Source organism: Chrysochloris asiatica, unplaced genomic scaffold (assembly GCF_000296735.1).
Source record: "Chrysochloris asiatica unplaced genomic scaffold, ChrAsi1.0 scaffold00007, whole genome shotgun sequence".
In the NCBI taxonomy this organism is placed as follows: Eukaryota; Metazoa; Chordata; class Mammalia; order Afrosoricida; family Chrysochloridae; genus Chrysochloris; species Chrysochloris asiatica.
In genome coordinates, this window is record NW_006408525.1 from 7,939,750 (window position 1) to 7,955,312 (window position 15,563).

Here is a 15,563-nt window from a genome sequence, read left to right on the forward strand (position 1 = left end):
TCAGTTTCACTTTTGTCAGTTACCTAGGTGGAAACACACCTCAGTTTCACTTTTGTTTCCATTTCCTTTATTATGAGTAAGGTTCTATGATTTCCTCTTCCGTGAACAGCTGTTCTTACGCTTTGCTCGTTTGTCTCTTAGATTATTACGCTTGTTTCTTATCAATTTCTAGAACTTTTGTAAATTGTTGTTGTTGTTGTTAATAAGTGCTGCTGAGTCGATTCCAACCCATAGCGACCCTGTATAGGGTTTCCAAGGAGCAGCTGGTAAGCTTGAACCTCTAACCTTGCAGTTCAAATGGCTTTGCAGTCTGGCGCATTAACCCGCAGCACCACACCAGGACTCCTTTGTAAATGAGGAAAATTTATTTGTGGTATGAGTTGTGTGTTTTCCCCACTTGCTATTTGCTTTTTGATTTTACACATAGTACTAGTTTTTCTTAAGTGCCATCAAGTCAGTTTCAACTTAAAGTGACCCTGTATAGGGTTTCTGAGGAGTGACTGGTTGGTTTGAACCACAATCCCTACATCTCCACATGGGAATTCCAAGTATGGTAGCGTTCTATTCAAAAGTTTTTGATTGAATGTATTAGTCTTTTCTGTAGGGATTCTGGATTTTGATAAATTGAAAGCCCTTATCCACTTCTTACATATAAGGGAATTTTCTCCTAGTATCTTAATGGATTTATTTTTGCATTGAAACCATTGGAATTTATTACTCCACATAAGGCACGCATGACTCCAACTTTTCAACTGTCCTAACACCTTTAATTGAACAATCTTCTTTTCCCGTGGTATTTAGGAGGTTTTGTTTCTGTATATTAAAGTTTCATATGAATTTGTGTCTGTCAGTGTATTAGTTCCTTCACTATTCAGATTTTATAATTGTCTGGCCTGGCTAGCACCCCCACCCCCTACATTGTTTTTTCAGAGTTTCTTGGTATTCTTGTCTATTTTTTCATATAAACTTTAGAATCCGCTAGTAGCATTGAAAAATAAACTTATTCATATTTTTACTGGAATTAAATGATTAAGTTAGGGAAGAATGAATAGGAATATTTTTCAAGTTGTATTTCAAGACTTGTTTAGTCATCTTTCTATGTCCTTCAAAACCATATTCAAGTTTCCTTCACAAGGTCTTACATGCATCTTGGTAGTTATTTTGTCTTGTTTGTTGTTATTATAAATACCATTTTTCTTTCACGACATTTCTCAACACTTAGTTTTGATTGATATTTTGATTACAGTGTAACTTCTCCACTAGATAGTCAATCATGAGGTTTTAAATCATAGGGGTGCTCTAGTGCCTGGCTGACACTGTGTCTGGTAAGTGAATGATTGACCTCACTGAAGGGGTACGACTTACACCAGAAAGTGCTTCCTCAGCCAGGGGCTGCTGTCTCCCCAAAGCTTATTCTGTCAACTTGCCTGTGGGACCCAGAGCTTTTAAGTCCGTCTTTTCTCTCACATTTGCTGAGCCCTTACATTGTGCCAAGCATTGTGCCAGGTTTCTGCAGATGTCTCCCAGCCAGGTGGCTGTACCTCACAGCTGTGGGGCAAATGCTGTCACTTCCCTGAGCCTCAGTCACTCATCTATTAAAATCTATCTTAAAGAGGCTGGAGGTTCAAGTCCACCCATAGATGCCTCCGAAGAAAGACCTGATAGTTTACTTCTGAAAAAGCAGCTGCTGAAAACTCTATGGAGCACAGTTCTACTCTGATACTCATGAGGTTGCCGGAATAAAAATCCGGAACTTTAAAGGGATGCTGTAAAAGGTTAATTACATCATGCCTGTAAAATACTCAGGACAGGGCCTAGCACACAGGAAATGCTCAATAAGTATCAGTGCTGTAGGATAAGCACTGGACTGCTAACCATGAGGTCAGTGATTGAAATCCACCAGTCACTCCTGGCAAACCCTATGCCCGGTCACTATGAGTTGGAGCCAACCTGATGGCATGTAACAGCAGCAACAATGATATATTTACTGATTTGAAAGATGATATGATTCTATTGCCGTAAGAACTAGCCCTGTAATTTAACAACAACCAAAAGAATTAGAGTTGAAACCCAAACATTTTCGGCTAACATTCCTCCAACATTTATTTTGCTTAGAGTCCACAACTGTACATTGTGAGTTAACACGTATCTTGCACTTTTCTCTCTGGAGCAGAATCCTGGGCCTGGACCTCCCTTTTGTCTGTACTGGGGCAGATGTCAGAGTTCTGGACGGGGCTCTTTGGCTTTTGTTTAGCTGTAAATCCTTTACAGGATCTCTCAGTTTAATGGGAGGATGCTACTCCTCTCCCCAGCTTTAAAGCTCACTAACTTACACAGCTCTTTCCTTGTCCAGCTATGTTCTAGGACCTTTACTTAACCTGGAAGTCTATCCTGCTCAGTACTCACCTTGCCACCAAAAGTATTTAGGACAGCTTACACAAAGGCAAGGGGGCACTGGTGGTGCCCTATGATCAACACTGGACTGCTGACCACAAGGTTGGTGGTTTGAAGCCACCAGCCACTCTGCAGAAGAAAGATGAGACTTACTGTTCCTGTGAAGATGTACAGCTTCTATAGGGTTCCTGCGAGTTGGAACCAACTCGATGGCACCTAACAACATCACACAAAGGCCAACAATACGAGATAAAATAAAGAGAAAGTAAAGAGACAGCAACAAGAGTAACAAATACAAGCTGCTGCCGAGGTTAGTCAGTTGCAACACAGCCAGCAGCTACAGCAAGTGAAGACTTGCACCACTGAGAAGGTGTCCAAAGCCAGCAAGCATGAAAGGCTGAAGAAGGCCGACGCAGCAGCTCTGGTTGAAATTGAACTGTATCACTCATGTGTTGTTATTATTGTTAGGTGCCGTCAAGTCAGTTCCGACTCATAGAGACGTTATGCACACTGCCTGATCCTGTGCCAACCTCACAGTTGTTGCACTTGAACTCATTGCTGCTGCCACTGTGCCAATCCATCTTGTTGGGTTTCTTCCTCTTTTTTTGCTGACCCTCCACTTTATCAAGCATGATGTCTTTCTCTAGGGATCAATCTCTCCTGACAATGTGTCCAAAGTATGAGAGTCAAAGTCTCGCCATCTTGATTACTAAGGCTGTATTTCTTCCAACACGGGTTTGTTTGTTCTTCGGCAGACCATAGTACTTTCAATATCCTTTTCCAACACCATAACTCAAATGCATCAATTCTTCTATACTCTTTTTTATTCACTGTCCAACTTTCACATGCATATGAAGCTGTTGAAAGTACCATGGTCAGGTGTACTTTAGTCCCTAAACTGACATCTTTGCTCTTGAACACTTTCAAGCGGTCTTGTGCAGCAGATTTAAAATACCACTGGCATAGCTTCCAGCTTCCAGCATCCCCGCATCACACAAGCCACCACAGTAGGACAAACTGACAAATGAGTGGTAGATTACTCATATGTTGTTGTTGTTGTTGTTAAGTGCCGTCAAGTCGGTTCCGACCCATATAGGTTCTATTATTTCAATATGCATGCGAAAGCTGGACAGTGAATAAGAAAGACCGTAGAAAAATTGATGCTTTTGAGCTATGGTGTTGGAGGAGAATACTGAAAGTGCCATGGATTGCCAAAAGAACCAACAGATCTGTTTTGGAAGAAGTGCAGCCAGAGTGCTCCTTGGAGGCCAGGATGGCCAAACTTCGTCTTTCATACTTCAGACATATTGTCAGAAGGTAGCAGCTGCTGGAGAAGGATACCATGTTTGGTAAGGTGGAGGGTCGAAGAAAAAGAGGAAGACCCCCAACAAGATGGATTGGCAAAGTGGCAACAAAGCATGGGAACAATTATGAGGTTGGCCCAGGACTGGGCAGTGTTTCGTTCTGTTGTGCAGAGGGTTGCTATGAGTCGGTACTGACTCGATGGCACCTAACAACAACAACTTACTTCTTTATGGTTCACATCACAGCTTTGACAGTGATCCTTCCACATGTAAATTTCCCCTGTGATTTCTTGTATGTGCCGAAAGCCTGACTCACACGCTCTATCTTCATGAACAACGACCAGCGCCAACATTAGTTATTGTTTCTGTTACCGAGAGAGACGGCCGGGAAGTTTCAGAGCTTTATGAGATAAGACTCCAGGACTGTTCTTCAGGCCAAAGCTTAGCTGGCCAGGCTTCTTAATGGCTGTGGGCTGCCTGTTCAATTCTATTCTGGATTTTCCTTGGGCTATAGTCACTTACCTCTCTGAATATCTTTCTGTTTCTTTCCTTCCTCCTTCCTTTCCTTTTTTTTTTTTTTTTTTAAAGCTGCAAATCCGATCTCTGTCCTAACCTCTTTGCAAGGTTGGAGAGGGTAGGAAGGATGATGGAGAAGATTGTCTTAGAAAGTAAAATTATGATGCAGAGTAAAATGACAGTTTCATATATGACAAAGTGAACTTTGTTCCTATTCTTGCGTGGGCTCTGGTATCCAGATATGTTGCGATCTCTGATGGTCAGCAGGAAGTACGATGGCTCTGTAGGATACACGCTGGATAGCAGACCATAAGGTTTGAGCCCACCAGCTGCTTCTCAAGAGAAAGATGAGGCTTTCTGCTCCTGCAAAGATTTGCAGCCTCAGAAATCCTATACAGGGTTGCTATGAATTGGAACTGACTGGATGGCACTTAATGGCAGCGACAGTGGTCAGTTGTTGTTGTTGTTAAGTGCTGTCAAGTTGATTCCAACCCATAGCGACTCTGTATAGGGTTTCCAAGGAGCAGCTGGTGAGTTTGAACCACTGTCTTTGCAGTTCAAACGACTTTGCAGTCTGACGCATTAGCCCACAGCGCCACACCAGGACTCTTAACAGTAGGATCTGGTAAATTCACATCCCTTGCTGTGTTTGATTAACACCAAACCATTAAATACTGAGCTTGGTACTGAGAGCAAGGCGTGCTGTCATAAAGAGCATCTGGATTCTGCTCAGAATTCTACCTCCACCCAGCAGTGTACCCTTGGGTAAGTCATGTTCCCACGGTCCAGGCCTCCTGCTCTTCATCTGTAAAATGAGGGGGCAGGACTGGAATGATCTCTAAGGCCTGTCTCTCCATGCTCTGTAATCCTAACAGAGATAAATCTGGGCATCACTGACCAAGCACACTATGCTGATCTCTTAAGGGATGGCTGTTTGGCGCTATGGCGATTGCTAAAATAGAACAGCCTTCTGATTTGTCGCCAGAACATAATGAATCACATTTCTGCAAAACAAAGATGATGGCAGGACCAGTAATATAGTGGGGTTTGTTGACAAATGGCTAGTTCATTTGGCCCAATATCTTCTGCAACAAAAACAAATGCGGGACCCTGGCTAAGGGTTTAATATGGCGCCTGAGGAACTGCCGAGTACAGCCAGCTCTGTGAGTCACTGTACTGGTTTCACCTTTTCCTGGGCTGTTAGGATTGAGCCTCTATTTTATATTTGCATTGGTTCAAGATGTGGAACCTGCCCAGGTTGCACACTGCCAGAGTTGGGACCCTATAGTTAAAGGCCACACTTTTCAGACTGGGACCCCAATAGCTAGAGAGGGGAAGTACTTTCTAGGCACTTGCAATTGATGGACAGAGATCCATAGCGTCTTCTGGGCCCTTCGTGACTTCTCTATATCTGAGATTTGCACACAAACACCACTTCTGCCCTGGCTCCTACCTGTTTCTGTTAACCACTCGGTGTGAAGTTGATTTGAACGCGTGGTGACCACGTGTGTCCGAGCAGAACTGGGCTCCATAGGATTTTTTTTTGTAATGTTTTATTGTGAATTAAGGATAGTTTACATGGGAGAACATTAGCTTTACATTCATCCTGTAGTATATCATTTAATTGCCATGGTTACAGTCCCCTCCATGCATCATTAAACAACAAAAGGGTATACCCCACAAGCCTGTACCTCTGTCGTCAACACACAGACCCTCTTCCTCTCTGGCTTTAGAGTCCCCAGCTGCTCCATCTTTCCATGTCATTGTCTCTGGCATCATTGTTGCTCTGGGTAGGGTCCTGCACTCTGCTCTTCTCCCTTGATGCACCTGGACTGCAAAAGTCAACCACTCCCCTCCTTTTGCTATAAAACATCTACCTTTACATTTCCAACCCTCACTGTCAGTCCTGATAGCAGTTATTCATTATTGTACCACAAGAGTCCTATCCCCATCTCCTTTCATCAGCCCCATCCAGACAGAATGGATACTATTCAGTGGAGATTCTACCTTCCTCCACACCCTCTGGATCTAGGCTCCTTCTTGAAAGCTTGTAAACCAGTCACTTCTTGCCTTTGTAGGCCCGCCCTTTTCCCCTCCATTTTGGGTAGCCAATGCCCAGGTTGCCCATCCCTATCAACCCTGTGTACTGAGGGGGTGGGAATGATCCTTGCTGTAAAGATTTGTTCCCTCTTTTGAGCTACTGCATCCATAAGTATAGGTTATCCACAGGATTTTCAAGAGCTGGTTTCTTTTTACTCTCTCTCTTTTTTGGTGGGTGGGGGTGGGGCAGGAGATTTTCTTCTTAGCTGCCTCTGGGGAGATTTGAACCTCCAACCTTTTGGTTAACAGTTAAGTGTGCTAACCATTTGCAACACCCAGGGACTTCTTAGGGTCTTGCTATTTCTCTCTTTACAGGTTTCCCTGCCAGCCTGTCTGTCCCCTGTCCTAGAGGGTATATTTGGTATATGGGCTGCGGAGTTTGGCCTTTATCCTCAGGGGTAAGAGGGACTCATTAACAGTGGCAATTGTAAATATAAGACATTTGTTGTTGTTGTTGTTAAGTGTTTTCGAGTCGGTTGCAACTCATAGCAACTCTGCACAGGGTTTCTGAGGAGCAGCTGGTGGGTTTAAACTGCCAACTTTGTGGTTCAGAGTCCAGTGCTTATCCTGCAACGCCTCCCCAGAGTCCTTAAATGCTAGCACGAGTGGTGGGGACAGGAGAACTAGAGGAACACATATGAGGGGACTTCAAAAGTTTATGGAAAAATGGAATTTTCCCATGAACTTTTTGAGGCACTTTTGTATAAAAGGCCCTGTTTTTATGGAACACTGAGTCACCCTGAATGTCCCGGAAGCATTCCAGGCAGAGGAGTGATCTGTCTGATGTGTTGTTGTTAGTGCTCTGGAGTCTGTTCTGCCTCATGGCAACCTTGTATAGAGTTTCTGAGGCATGGTTACTGGATCTGAACCACTGACCTTGAGGTTAGCAGCCAAGTACTTATCCTACAGCGGTCCTGGACTCCTGTCTGATGTGTGGTGGTGGTTGGTGGCTGTGTACCATTGAGTTTGGTCCGACTCATAGCAGTACTATGGAAGGTGTCTGAGGCTCTCCATTTTATGGGAGCAGAAAGCCTCATCCTTCTCCCACAGAGTGACTGGTAGATTTGAACTGCTGACCTTGTGGTTAGTAGCCCAGCTTTTAGTCCACTACACTGTTTATGGTGGAACAGATGCAAATGGAGACGCAGTCAATGGAGACAGGAGAAGGCTACTCCAGTTACCCTGCATCAATGATGGGACTGGAACCAGGGGGGAGAGGGAAAGGAAAGGGTTGTTTTTTTTTTCACAGAGAGAGTCATAGGAACTGGTCACTCGTTGGCCCTGGAGGTGGTGACAGTGAGAAGGGACAGCGGTTGCTGCTGCTGAGAGCCCTGAGCCCTACAGCTGTGACTGCCCAGGTGTCACGGGGGTAGGACTGTTTGGTCCTGAGGTGTCCTTCTGGGGGTAGCACAACCTCGTTGGGTGAAGGTGTCTGTGGCATCTGTTTGGGGTTTTGTCAGCCCATTGTATATGTTCTCCCAACATGACCTGACGCCCCCACCCCCTAGGGCAGCTAGACTGTGCAGCACATGGTCCTATTGTTGGAGAGCAAAAGCCCCTGAGTGTTCATGGGAAGCTTCTTTGTGTAAATATCTAGTCATGATTTTTTATTAGAAAAAGGTCTTAGGGAAAAGGGAAGACCAGAGAAGAAGGGACTTGCCTAAGTTTCTACAGAAAGTTTAGGGGCATGGGCTAGGTCTTCCTCCTCCCATGCCCCTGCCTTTCACTTAGTAGATCCTGTTTGTTGTTGTTGTTTTTGTGTAAAGGAGCCTGGAGGCATACAAAGAAGAAAAGATATAACCCTATCTCTCAAGGAGTTTGCAATATAATAGAAGAGACAGAAGAAATAGGAAACCAATGGGAACTAGCATAACACTCACATAGACAGTGAATGGACAAGTAGGTTTTGGACCTGAGAGTTCAGAATTGTTAAGTTCCATCGAGTTGGTTTCGACCCATAGCAACCCTGTACAGGGCTTCTGAGGCTGTAAATCTTTACGGGAGCAGAAAGCCTCATCTTTCTCCCGCAGAGCGGCTGGTAATTTCGAACTGCTGACTTTGCGATTCGCAGCCCGATTTGTAACCACTACGCTACCAGAGCTCCTTGAGAGTTCAGAGTAGACTCTTGTCATCTGGGCAGACTTTCTGAAACAGTTAGGTCTTGAGATGATAGGCCTAGAAGGTAAAAGAGATTGGAAAGGAAGACTAAGACAGGCAGAGGGAACTGCTTCTGTGAAGGCGCGGAGGCAGAGATCTGGGTGTTTGTGTAACATCATCAGTGTTTGATGCAGGCCCGTATTCAGTTGCTGAGATCTCAGGGAATTTAGGTTCTTTGTGGGCTCCTGTAGTTCAGTGGACAGGGCAGGGTGATAATATAACCTAAGGGGACTAGGAGGTGTTTCCCAAGACCCAGCTCCCCAGAGGAACGTCTCAGTCTCCTGGGTAGGACTGGTGTGGCTCAGTTTTACCAGGTTCCTGCTCTGCACTGATCCTAAGAGATTCTAGAGGCTTTGTCCCTGAGTGCTGAGGAGGAGGATGCAGAAAGGCTCATTTCTGCTGGATGCAGCTGTTCAGTCAAACTGAGGAGCCCAGGGTGGCCAGAGCCCACAGCCAGCTCCTAGGCCACCCTCTCCCCCAACTGTGCCTGCTCTTTGGGCTGTCCCTGCCCTCAGGGCTGATGAAAGTAGGGTCTTCCCAGCCTTAGACTCAGACCCTTAGATGCAGACCCAGCTTTGCTCTGGAAGAGCCTTGCCTCTGGCCTTCCTTGTACCCCCTCTGAACTCATAAGGGTTAAATCTTTCACTAGGCTCCCTCAGCAGGCTGGGTCCCTGGTACCTAGAAGGATGGGAGCTGCAGGGCCAGCCAGGAAGGGGCACTCCCAGGGAAGAGAGAAAGGAGCAGAGGGGAATGGAACCTCCAAGCCAGCCTAGCCTGGTCAGCAGAGAAATGAAAGGGTTAACAAAAGCCACAGGACTGATAAAATGCCCCAAATTCCTGGTCCTGCCTCCAGTGGGGAGGGTGTCTGGCAAATGTCAACGATAAAAAAATACATTTTAATGGCACATGATGTAGCCGCTACCGTGGGGTACAGCTAAATGGAGCAGGTTTGGAGCAGCAACTACCGTGTGTTACTTACTCCCCCCGGGGGCTCCTGAGACCGGGCCTCCTGGGCTCTTTGCTTAAGCCTGGCTTGCCTGGGGGATCCTTCTCCCCCTGCCTCAGGTATCCCCAAGGGAGTTTGGGTGTCTGGGGCGTCCAGCCTTTTCTGACTTTATCTTACCTTACAGCTTTGAACTCTAGCCGGTGAGGGGGTTTCTCCAGGTTGTGAGTTGCCTGGGGAAAGCTGAGTGCAGGATGATGGGGTGTCCCCAGCATTCCCCCAGCAGGCCTCTGTGAAAGGTCCTCTCAGCTTCTCTCCAGCCTCCATTCTGGACCCCCTGAAGCTGTTGTTGCTGACAGTGTGGGAGGAGGAGCTGAGAGCTTACAGCTGGCACTTTTGGGAAATGAAAGGCTGGCCTCACATCAGAGAGGGTGGGAGGGTGGTAAGTAAAAGGGGGGTGGGGAAGCTATAGGATAAGAGGGAGAAGCTAAGTGTGGTCAGCTTTTAAGGAAAACAACCTGAGGGAGAGAAGTCATGTATTATGTTCCCATTTTACAAATATGAAAACTGAGGCTCAGAAAAGTTGTATGGGTTCTCTCCTGTCAGTCTAGCCCTGGACCTGGGCTTTCAGGAGAATGAAAACCAGCCCAGGGCCAGCTGGGTGAGGTCAAGTAGCAGAGGTTGGGAACCTGGGACCTCAGGATGACCTTTCTTTTTCAGATCATCCTCAATTCTATGCACAAGTACCAGCCACGGCTACACATTGTCAAGGCCGATGAGAACAATGCCTTTGGCTCCAAAAACACAGCCTTCTGTACCCACGTGTTCCCAGAGACTTCCTTCATCTCCGTGACCTCCTACCAGAACCACAAGGTACAACCACAGACTACACAGCCCCTAGCAGCCCACCCTCAGAGAGGAGACATGAGGAGAATGGCAGGTCAGTGCAGGGAGCTCAGAAGCGGGCAGTGTCCCTCAGAGCAGCGAGCAAATCAAGTAATGAGCAGACTCCCAAGTGATGGGCACCAGGAAGTCATGCTCTGTGTATTTTGGACAGTGGACAAAATTGGCAAGTGCCAAAACCAGGAGTGTGGAGTCTGCCCTGTGGTCTGAGCGTTAGCTCCTTAGTGCTCCAGTTTTCTTTCTTTTCTTGGTGCCTCCAAAGGTAGAATTCTGGGTCCCTGAGAAGTGTAGGGAGTTGGGGAGAACAAGCCTGGAGCATTGCCCACTGTGAGGGAGTAGTAGGACTGAGCCCCTGGAGGCCCCTCCCAGATGGTGCTCAGAGACGTCCCAGCTCATTTCACACTTGCCCCTCGCCGGCCCAGCCTGACAATCTCAAACTGCCTCCCGATGCTCCCTCTTTGCCCATGCTCTTCCTTCTCGGGGTGTTTTTCACACTGTGTGCATTGGGGTTGGCAAGGTGGGCAGGGTAAGTTGGGGAAGGCTCATAGGCTGTAGTGTATTTTATATAGAAGAGCAACAGTCAATCGACCGTGGCCTGGACACCATGGACAGGTGGAGAGTGATGGGAGGCTGTACCCAGGTGGTGGTGTGTGGGTGGAGATCAGGAGAAAGAATCAGGGTCTGAAGCACATAGAATGGATAAGAGTCAGGGATGAGCCGGATGTGAGGACCCTGTGGGACTCTGGGCTGGTTCGGGGCTAGGTGCAGCTTCTCTGAGTTTGAGGGTCTGTACTCACCTTTCCCACTGCCTCCCCTGGAATCTTCTTCACTAACAAGGGGTAGCACGCCCTCTTCCTTACCCAGCTCTCTTGTTCACCCCTCACTCATTCCTCTTCTTCATCTTCTCTTTAAATTCCTCTTCTGAGAAAGGGCTGACGATGGGGATGAGGAATGGAGATGTGAGGAGGTAGGAGAACCACCCAGCTGAGAAAAGCAAGTTACTGAATATTTGCTGCACTGTCTTCAGGGAGACTGGAGAAGTCACACCCAGAGGTGTGGGTGTGTATGTGCTGCTGAGATCTAGACCCTGAGGACTCTCCCCATCCCTGCCAGTAGTTCTGAAAATGCCTGAGTACAAGGTCAGTCCAGTTCTGCTCTCCTTCCATCACCTCTACCATGTGTCCTCTCTTCACAGATTACACAGCTAAAAATTGAGAACAACCCCTTTGCCAAGGGATTCCGGGGCAGTGACGACAGCGACCTGCGTGTGGCCCGGCTGCAGAGGTGGGGCTGCCTTGGCCTGGGGGTGGCGTGGGCAGCCTGGGTTTAGGCGTGTGGACTCAGTAACCCTCAGTATCTCTCTGTCCTCCCGCCCCTTCAGCAAAGAATATCCCGTGATTTCCAAAAGCATCATGAGGCAGAGGCTCGTCTCCACACAGCTCTCAGCTAAGCCTGACGTCAGCCCTCTGCACAGTGCCCACCAGGCCATCCAGCACTACCAGTATGAAAATGGGGCACACATGCAATTTGCTGCCACAGAGCCGCAGGACCTTCCCCTCAACACCTTCCCAACACAGAGGGACTCGAGTCTCTTCTATCACTGCCTGAAAAGACGAGGTAGCCCTTTTCTGACCCGGAACCCTGTAGGCCAGCTGCAGCTCTCCCCACAAACACTTCCCAGTACACACATGAGTCTGTGTGGACATGTGCACACACACACCTGTGTGGGCCGAGAGAGTTTGGAGCCACCAGCAGGCTCAAGGCCATCTTTCCCAGGGCAGGGACGCTGGTTCTCTCCTTTACTGCAGCCTGGAGTCCTCTCAGACAGCTGTGGCCATGGTGTTCCCATACCCTGGTCCTCTTCCCCAACTCCAGATGTTGCTTTGTGGTCACTTCTTTGAGAGCCTCCATGGGTGAGAGGAGTCCTGGGTTGGTGCTGTGGGCTAATGCACTGGGCCACAAGGGCAGTTTGAGGTATGAGGTCGGTGGTTCAAGCTCACTAGCCGCTCCTCGGAAACCTTATACAGGGTCGCTATGAGTCGAAACTGACTCGACAGCACTGAAAAACAACAACAACAGCAGCAAATGGGGTGAGAAGACACATGAGTCAGCTGGGGCTCTGCCTAGAAGATCAGGAGGAGGCCAATTCCTTAGTCCAGAGGTTTCTATCAAACAACCCAATTCTAGGACAAAGATGACGTGGAGTCATAATGTACAGGATTTATCCCGGTCATACCAGGACCTGCAAAGACTTCTTGAGAGTTGAAATGTGCTATTGTGGATGTTGGGTGAGGTGGCTCTGTAGGATAAGCACTGGGCTTTGAACAACAAGGTCATCAGTTTCAGTCCACCAGCTGCTGCATGGGAGAAAGATGAGACTTTCTGCTTCTGCAAAGATTTACAGCCTTGGAAACACTATTCAGGGTCACTATGAGTTGGAACCAACTCAACAGAACTTAAACAACAGCACTGTGGATGTAGGGTGGGGGCCAGGAAGGCAGACTGGGTTCAGTCTGTGCTGGCCCTTTTTAGGAAGATGAGGAGTCCTGAGCTGGGAACCAGAACACCTGTGCTCTGGTACCAGCTCTCAAGTTCTCAGTCAATAGAACAGAGACAATTGGTGTGACTCCACCAGAAGACCCCTCAGGGGCACTGTTGTTCCCTTGGCAATGAGTTTGAGGATTTTTGCTTACAATTCAGAATGTTCATTCAGCCCAGCTCTTTGGGGTCAGCCAGGCAGAGCTCTGAGACTCCCTTGCACAAGTTCCATTAGAATTCAGTGATCTAGAGTAGGGGTCAGCAAAACCAAGGGCTTTGGATCCAGTCAGGTTTGCTGCTTAGTTTCGTATGGCCCACGGGTAATGGTGCTTTGTTTTTTTTAACCATCTTAACATGGTTTTTTAAATACCAAAAGAAGAATATTTTGTGACCTGATATGAAATTCAAAATGGAATATCCATAAATAAAGTTTTATTAAAACATAGCCATAGGCTTTGTTTATGGATTGCCTGTGGTCACTCTCTGTGACAGTAGCAGAATTGACTAGTTGTGACAGACCGTATGACCCACAAAGGCTAAAGTCTTTACTATCTGGCCTTTTACAGAACAAGTTTGCTGATTCCTGCCCTAGAGTGAATGGGTCACCTGGGAAGTCCAAGAGCTTAGTGCAGAGGGCAAGGAGGAATTGGGAGAAAAACATTTGGAGAGGATGAGTGAGGGATAAACAAGAGAGCTGGGCAAGGTTGAGGGAAGATCATTCCAGAGCAGGGGAGAGGGGTGTGCAGGTCTTCACTCTCCTCCCCTATATCACCTTCTCCAGGTCACCTGCCCTATTGTATAAGCACAGCTCCCCGAATAATCTCTAGAGAAGAAAGAAGAAGGAAGACCAAGATAAGCCACTGGACACATGCTTTTAAATTTGTTGAGTGGGCTACTGCCCAAGTCCTCAGGCCTGGGCCGGCCGTGCACGGCTCCCAGGAGGAGATAGTCACTGTAGATAGTAAAGCCCTCATGGTTGAAGATGTTGAAAGACACACATACATGATCAGGGACAGTTGTTGTCATTTCTCCCCAGAGGATCAGGTTAGCTTTAAAAGTACAAGTCACCCTTGTCGCTTGCTGTAGACTGTGTTGTCTTGGCATCTGTATAATAATAATCCAATGTGTCTTCTCTGAGCACACACAGAGTTGCATTCCTGACTGCTTTTTCTAAAAGCAATAGGAACCTGCATATGAATAGCGTTGGCTCGCTATGGCTGAGGATTGAGGTCGAAACACTGTGGCCTTCATTTGCTGGTTAACCCAGATAAATATGGCCTCTGGGCCTGGTGTGGCCTGGTTATTGCCTCCATTTTCCTTGGTCAGGGTGGACTTAGCCTAAGAATGCCAGTGTACATCTTACCATCCCCAATTGTCAGGCTGGCAAAGGATCAAAGTTGAATGTTGCCTGACTAAACACATCACTCAGTGTCCAACAATGTGGTATCCCCTCTGGCCTTTGAGCTGGATTCTTCATCTAAGCACTTCTTGGTTGCTGCCACCTTCTCAAAGCTGTAGGTGATTACAAATGGCTTTGAGTGTGCTGTGGCACTATGGGGCAAGGGTGGAGCCTGCATGACAAGGGTAAGCTGTCCTGGCATTGAGCAGGGGTGCTCTGGGACCTGGGCTGGTGGAAAGGACACTTGCTGAGGTTTCTTTGTCTTCCAGCAGACAGTGCTCGCCACCTGGACTTACCTTGCAAGAGATCTTATCTGGAAGCTCCTTCTTCGGTTGGGGAGGACCTCTATTTTCGCTCTCCTCCTCCTTATGACCAACAGATGCTGAGTCCCTCCTATTGCAGTGAGGTGACCCCAAGAGAAGCCTGCATGTACTCAGGTTCTGGGCCTGAGATTGCTGGGGTGTCAGGGGTGGACGACTTGCCCCCACCTCCACTGAGCTGTAACATGTGGACTTCAGTCTCGCCATACACCAACTATAGTGTTCAGACCATGGAGACTGTGCCTTATCAGCCCTTCCCCACGCACTTCACCACCACTACTATGATGCCTCGGCTGCCTCCCATCTCTGCTCAGAGCTCTCAGCCCCCAGGAAACCCCCACTTCAGTGTGTACAATCCACTCTCACAATCTCAGGTCCGGGAGAGGGGGCCCACCACCTCCTTTCCAAGAGAGCGAGGTCTCCCTTCAGTGTGTGAGAGGAAACCGCCATCTCCACACCTGAGTGCTGCCAATGAATTTCTCTACTCCCAAAGCTTCTCTTTGTCCCGGGAGTCTTCCTTACAGTATCATTCAGGAATGGGGACTGTAGAGAACTGGACTGATGGATGACTCCCACGTCTCTTAGACAGACCCAGGACCCTATTCATCCAGTATTATTCTCTGAGGGTGACCTGCACTACCAAGAAACCCTCACAGAAAGGTGTGTGTGTGTGTGTGTGTGTATGTGCTTGCACATATGTGCATATATTTGGAGAGTATGTATCTTCTGACACACAACTGAGGCCATAACAAGAAGAAAAAGCAATGATCTAAGAAGCGTTTTTGGCTGCAGGACCTGAGTCCATCATCGTGTGACAGCTCTAATGAGCCCATGGGTGCAGTAGGAATGGAGGGTTCGTGTGAGTTATTGGGGGCTTTTATAATACAGTCTTTGATTCACTCAGGGACCGGGTGGGAAGATTCTTAGGACGTACATGGGCAGATTCTGTGCACATGTAAGTTTTGTTTGCCAGGGAAGCAGAGAATCTT

At 47.5% G+C, this 15,563-nt stretch overlaps 1 protein-coding gene across 2 annotated transcripts in view; it reads left to right on the forward strand.

Annotated features, from left to right (window-relative positions):
* TBX4 (T-box 4) overlaps positions 1-15,236 on the forward strand; it is a 32,580-nt gene extending 17,344 nt beyond the window's left edge. The window contains exons 5-8 of one of the 2 annotated variants that reach the window (XM_006832359.1): positions 10,135-10,287; positions 11,513-11,601; positions 11,699-11,934; positions 14,524-15,236. In XM_006832359.1, the coding sequence (XP_006832422.1) occupies positions 10,135-10,287; positions 11,513-11,601; positions 11,699-11,934; positions 14,524-15,143 (1,098 nt within the window). In that variant the 3' untranslated portion in view covers positions 15,144-15,236. The remainder of the gene's footprint in view (positions 1-10,134; positions 10,288-11,512; positions 11,602-11,698; positions 11,935-14,523) is intronic. The other variant, XM_006832360.1, reaches the window with a different exon arrangement.
* Positions 15,237-15,563: the final 327 nt, after the last annotated feature.